General features: G+C 47.5%; 1 protein-coding gene across 1 annotated transcript in view; it reads right to left on the bottom strand.

The window, feature by feature from the left end:
- Window positions 1-262: 262 nt before the first annotated feature.
- Window positions 263-5,908, bottom strand: part of IL21R (interleukin 21 receptor) — a 12,713-nt gene continuing 7,067 nt past the window's right edge. The window contains exons 6-8 of the mRNA XM_009320508.1: window positions 5,289-5,385; window positions 4,375-4,456; window positions 263-1,255 (exon numbers count right to left, since the gene is read on the bottom strand). Coding sequence (XP_009318783.1) covers window positions 341-1,255; window positions 4,375-4,456; window positions 5,289-5,385 — 1,094 coding nt within the window. The 3' untranslated portion in view covers window positions 263-340. The remainder of the gene's footprint in view (window positions 1,256-4,374; window positions 4,457-5,288; window positions 5,386-5,908) is intronic.

Below are 5,908 nucleotides of genomic sequence, written 5' to 3'. Positions count from 1 at the left end.
CTCTTTATAAGGTTACTGTCAAAACAATTTGTACATTTACATAAGCTAAAGGGCAATTTTCAAGGTACAGTTGCTTTTTCTGCCATTATAAGGGGTTTGACCTAGGATTCTAAAAAAAAAAAACCAAAAAAAGGAAAAAATCAATCATGTCAAGTTTGAGATATTAACAGGATAACTGGCAATAGAAATAGGCATACACTTCTATGGACCTAACAGTTTTTAGTTGTATGCAATAGAGCTTACACAAAGTAAACCTTGTTTCTCTTCTGAATTTTGCTAACACTTTGCTCCTGGCACAGCATGGAAAAGGCCCTACACTCTGCAAGACAACATCAAGTCCTTAGTTTGTCTGTGTCCCATTAACAGGGCTGTCAGAGCGACAGGAGACCCACTGCTTGACGTAGCTTCGTGGAAAGTCCTCCGCCTCCTGCTCAAGAGGGATGGACCCACAGTTTGTCTGACTGTTTTGCTCAAATTCACAGTCAACTGGACTCCCACAATCCAAGTCCACAAAGCCACTGTCAATAGTGTCCAAGTCTACGCAGATCATAGGGTAACTGTCACCAGGCCTTGCAATGTGAGGGAAGAAGTCATAGGAGCCTTCACTGTAGGAAACACTTTCACCATCAGGAGAAGGTAGAGAAGCTGGATTTTCAAAATCCCACTGATTAGGCTGCAAGCAAAGGGCTTCTAGGATGCTCCCCATCCCTCCTTCCAAAGCCCTTTCTACTTGCTGGTGGGCTGGGACACTTGTACTCCTCAGGTGATCTGTGGACACAGAGCCTGAAGCAAGTATTTTGTCCTGCGTGCTCAGGTCAGCCAGATGCAAGTCACTGGATATCTTTCTGTCTTCATCATCAACGTTAACCCTGGGGTAACCAGTTTCTCCAGCACTACTATCTTCCTCACTGGTGTGCTCATGTCCCCTGTACACACGGTTACAGTTGTGCTGGCAGTTACAAGGTATAAATTCATCAGCCACAGTCACAGTGTCAATGGACAAATGCCCGTATGACCGGTCCTGAGTCCCACTGCTACTGTTTGCACGAGACAGCAGGGACTGGCTATCCTGACCTGGGGTAGTCAGGCAAGACACACAGGCTTTGCAAGGCAGATCTTTTCTCAGCTCATGCAGCTCCTCTCGTGAGGTGCTGTTGGAAGGACGCATGGTGTAAACTTCTAGGACTTCTGGAAGGACCATTCCCCATTCAAAGAAATCGAGGGTCATTTTCGTATGGGATACACCAACCCACTTCTGCATAAAAGGACATACAGGGAGAGAGAGGGGGGAAGAGAGAGAGAATAGTATCATCAGGTTTGAGGTTCCACAGAAATGACCAAAGTTCTTATGTTTTTAGAGGCAAAGTCAAACTCCAAAATCACTGACTCCTCCAGAATAGCAGGGTATGAGATGCTGTTATTATCAGACACAGGCAGCTGCAGAACTGACTCAATTAATTGAAAATAATTAGCTCTGAGAGGTTTGCGTGGCTTTGCAGTTTTCTCTATGCTGCAAAGAATGCCGCTGCCCATAGCAGTATTCCTTTGTGCATCAGCCAGAGGTCTCCTCCCAAGCCACCAAGTCTCCCATGCCCTATTGTCCTGGACACTGCTTCTTTCAGGAAGGATGGTCAGCTTCTCCCCCTATGTGCTGCATCTGCACTCAACAAACACATAGCCCTGCTCTGCCACTTCCCTCACCTCAGTTCCCTGGGAACAGGATCAGAGCAAGGCTTCTCCTGACCTTCTGTATGCAACCATGCCCCAGACCAGCCTTTTCTCTCACAGTGAGAAGAAGGAAGCAGGGGTAGGGAGGGGATGGGGACCTCAAAGAGCTGTAGCCACAGCCTGCTGCAGATAGCACTTACTTAGATGATTAGGGAGTGCCACACATTGAATCTTGCCCTTCTGTATCACCATTAGTATTACATTATGCCCTGTACCATGCCTTATCTCTAGATCACAAGCCTCTTACATTCAGCCACATCTGGGAGTAAAGGCACCTCTGGGTTTCTCTGATCTATGAACAAAGTAAAAGTTTGTTCTTTTTGAAGAAGTCACTGAATAAAACACTCGGATCACAGCAAACCTTAGGCATGTGCCACTAATGAATGCCAGTGAGTCCTACTAGAGGATTCTGCGGTCCAGAGGCTAGGCACAGCACAGACTCAAGACTTGGTTCTGCTCTGACACTTGCCTAAGGGCTGAGCTGTATCAAGGCTCTTCTAAGTGCATCACTTTCTGCTGTGTATAAAATAGGTAACAATGCTGAGCTTCATAAACACTGTGAAGGCTTCTGAGAGTGCTGCATGAGCACTGGGTGTTGCCACAGCTGTGAGACTGCCTTAATCATATCAGCCTCCTGTCCCAAACTGCACTCAACATAACTAGACATGAGCAAAGTACTTGGGAAGAGAACAGCTTGATGCAGCTTATTACCCTCTGACACAGAGCATGGAAAAATCTTCATTACAGCAGGAAGCACTAAGTCTATTTTAATTTATTTTTAACCTAAGCTACAAAGAGCTTATTATTAAAGCTGTAATGGACAGAAAGTCACTTAAGGTGCAAAAGGCTATTTGAAGAAACAGCAGGAAATCCCTTTCTTAGAATTGAGCAGGAAGAATATTTCCTATTCCCTTTTGACAGTTCTTTGCAAATTCCTGCCCAACATGAATCTAAGGACCCATGTACACACAAGAGTAAACAATGTTCCTCTGCTTTCCCTTCTCTTTTTATGTCTTAACTTTTCCTCTAACATTTTCACTGCTTCCTACCCAATCCAGGACTGTGGTCTGCAGAGCATTACTATTGTAATTTGCTGATCATTATTCACAGACATAACCTAACCACTTGCTTTGATGCAGACAGGATGCAGTTGAATGAGCCCTATATCAATTGGTTTCTTGCCAGCCAAAAATGACAAGTCTGTTCGCATATTAGTGATGTCACCACATCCTCTTGACACGTCCTGCCTGTACATCTTGTGCTGTGGCTGTGTGGGCAACTGCTGCTTTAATCTGCAAATTTATTAAATTACTCAGCTTTAGCAACTGAGGCTCACTCCCTTCCCAGAAGCACTGAACAGCCTAACTAGAAACTAGGAAGAATTTAATTCCCACAGAATAGAGAACCCCATGGCTTTACCCTGAGAAGAGCATGGCTCTTGGCATGCAGGGTGCTTTCACTTCCCCTGTGAGCACTAGCCTGTGACTCTCAGGAATTCCCACATTGCATCCACCTGGTCCTGGTTCCTCTCCCTGAGAGCAACCAGTGCCACCTGCCTTACAAGAGGATGCAAGTACACCTCTGGTACAGATATGGGAAGCCATAATGGGGCTAAAAGAGGAAGGCAGGAAGGGAGACAGTCACTGCAGGCTTCAGCTTGAATGGCACCCATCCAAGACTACTTGCTTAACCTAATTGCAAACATCAGCCATGCAGCAGTGGGAAAGTACATGAAGGTCATTAGGGCCCAGCTGCTGTCCCTCTGCCAGAGGGTCCAAGAAAAAGCAGAAACAAAAAGCAGACACTGAAGTGTCTCTGATCAGTGCTGCTGTAACAGGAACTTGTTCAGAAAAAGGCAGTGATGACTGCACTCTATTCCAGCACTTTTACAGTTTGATAATGGCATTGTGAGTTGCTCTTCAACTTAATACAACCATTATTTATGGATGTTCAATGTTCTTTTACTTTTCTATCCTGAGAACTTCAGCAAACTCTGCAGTCTTTGCAAACCATTTTGTCACATGAGCAAGTCTGGCTGTTGTTAAATGAGAAGAGAATTTGGGAGGGCTAGGCAGAGTTACTCAAAGACACTTCCTTCATAGGGAGGCAGCTGCACTGTACTATCACACAGCAGTTATTTGCCCCCAAAGCTCTAGCCATCTTTCCAGGATGATATGCATAGCTATTGTCTGTATGAGTGACTCTTCAGAGAGAACTACAAGGCTTAATGTTGAGCTCATGTCACTTCAGAGGCTGGAGTGGGAGATCTGGCTCTACAATGAGGTCTGCTCCACAGCCTTGATGGCAGCATGGGACTGGAGCTTTGGAAAAATCCCAGTTACTGTCCTGGTATCCCTTTGTCCACTCCCTTCAGGCTCTCAGGCTTCACAGATCACATAGGAGCTCAGCTCACCCGCTGAGACAGCACCTACAGGGAATAAGCAGCACAGGTGTGACAAAGGCCTTCGTGGCACAGAACAGACACTGGAGAGCTCTGGTCCTTTGTATCTGGAGCCATCTGGCATTTCCTTGAGATAGATTCCCCCTCCCACTGCCCTAATGAGAATCCCTTGCCCAGGATAGCATGATGGGCCTTTTAGTTTAACATTGTCACATGCTCCACTCGCCTGTGTAGCCCATTTATACCTTGAAATCTCCATTATGCACCAGGTAAAGAGGTTTGAAAAAGGGAGCAGGGTCTGGGATGCAAGCCATCTTCTTCCACAAGCTGGAAGAGAAAAGAGAAAGGCTTTGGGGTTAAGCACACATTACAGATGCAAAGCAAGGTATCTCCAGATCCAAGCTCCAGATCAAGCAGCTGAAATCACCTGCCCAGCCTCACAAGTTAGCAAGTGGCTGAGGATTCAAGGATGTCTTGTGCTGTCAGAGCCATCTAATGGCCTTTCTTGTAAGCCTCACAGGAGGTGGGGTCTCAGCCCTCAGGACTTGTGCCACAACATTCACACTGAGGAAAGAGGTTCCAATTTTTTCCTTCCTGGAAAAGCACCAAGTGCTGGAAATGCATTTTCCCTTCAGGCTGGGCTGGCTCATGGTCTACACCTGCAGGCCACAACTCTGCCCTATGTACTTTTTCTGTGGCTGTGGGCTGTGCCAGCCCTGTTGCTGCACCAGCCCAGCACCCTCCTCTGTGGCAGTGTGCACTCCATACCTCTGCAAGGGCACATGACCCTCCAAAAAGGAGAGAGGCCCCCAGCCAGCATTGAGGGGCCCAGCTTCGGAAAGGGGCAGGCCAGCCCTGGCTACTGCTCCCATCTGGCAACTGCAGAGCCCAGACAAGACCAGGAGAACATCCCAGGAGGCTGAGTGGCCCCTGCTTAGTCCCCACGTGCCACTGTCTTGTCCCAACCAGCAGAGCCTCAGAAAAAAGTAAGGCACTCTTTGCAGTACACCAGCTGGAGACCATGCTTTGCTGGCCCTCACAGGCCCATAGCTGTGTCCGTGCATGGACATACAAGATGCAAAAAAGGCTGCATGTGAACACCCCATCTTTAACAAGACAGAATAGGAGCATTGACTCCAGCTTCCTGAAGCATTCTTACCTCCACTGTTTGGCCAGAAAAGTTGCAATTGAGGCAGCAATTGCCACGGCAACACCAAACAGCAGCAGCCATCCCATGCCTGCAGTCTGTGTCACTGCTGGAGAAAGAGACAGGGTCATTCAGGCTCACCTTGCATTTCTACCCTGGTCAGTAAGCAGGAGATGGTGAGAGAACACCCTCAATTTCTACCTCAGACTTTCTCTTAGGGACACTGAGGTTGTCACCTGGGGCCCAGCACTCCGGACACAAGGTCTGAATGAGGATGCTCAGAGGAGACTGCATCAATGAAAGGAGCAGTGTATCAGCTGTCCTATGGCCTGGCTGCACCACAGACCAACAGCCAACATGCTTGGGGCAGGACAGCTCCCTGCCTCAAAGACCCCTGGTGTTTCTGACTCCTCATGGTTTAGGGACGCCTCCACAGATGATCCATGAAGTGAAAAGAGAGTGCAGCTGGCCAGAAACATGTGAAGAAAAAGTGTTGACTAGGTGAGTGCTCATTGGCTGCTCTCCACCTGCGATGGAAAGGAGCACCTTTGAGACCCAGAACTCAGATAACTCTTAGCAAATGGACCCTGACCCTGCTGCTACAGCACCATGTAATACTTCAGTTCGAGCTG

The sequence above is a fragment of the Pygoscelis adeliae genome, unplaced genomic scaffold, assembly GCF_000699105.1.
Source record: "Pygoscelis adeliae isolate BGI_AS28 unplaced genomic scaffold, ASM69910v1 Scaffold173, whole genome shotgun sequence".
In the NCBI taxonomy this organism is placed as follows: Eukaryota; Metazoa; Chordata; class Aves; order Sphenisciformes; family Spheniscidae; genus Pygoscelis; species Pygoscelis adeliae.
This window is presented reverse-complemented; position numbering and strand designations above follow the sequence as displayed.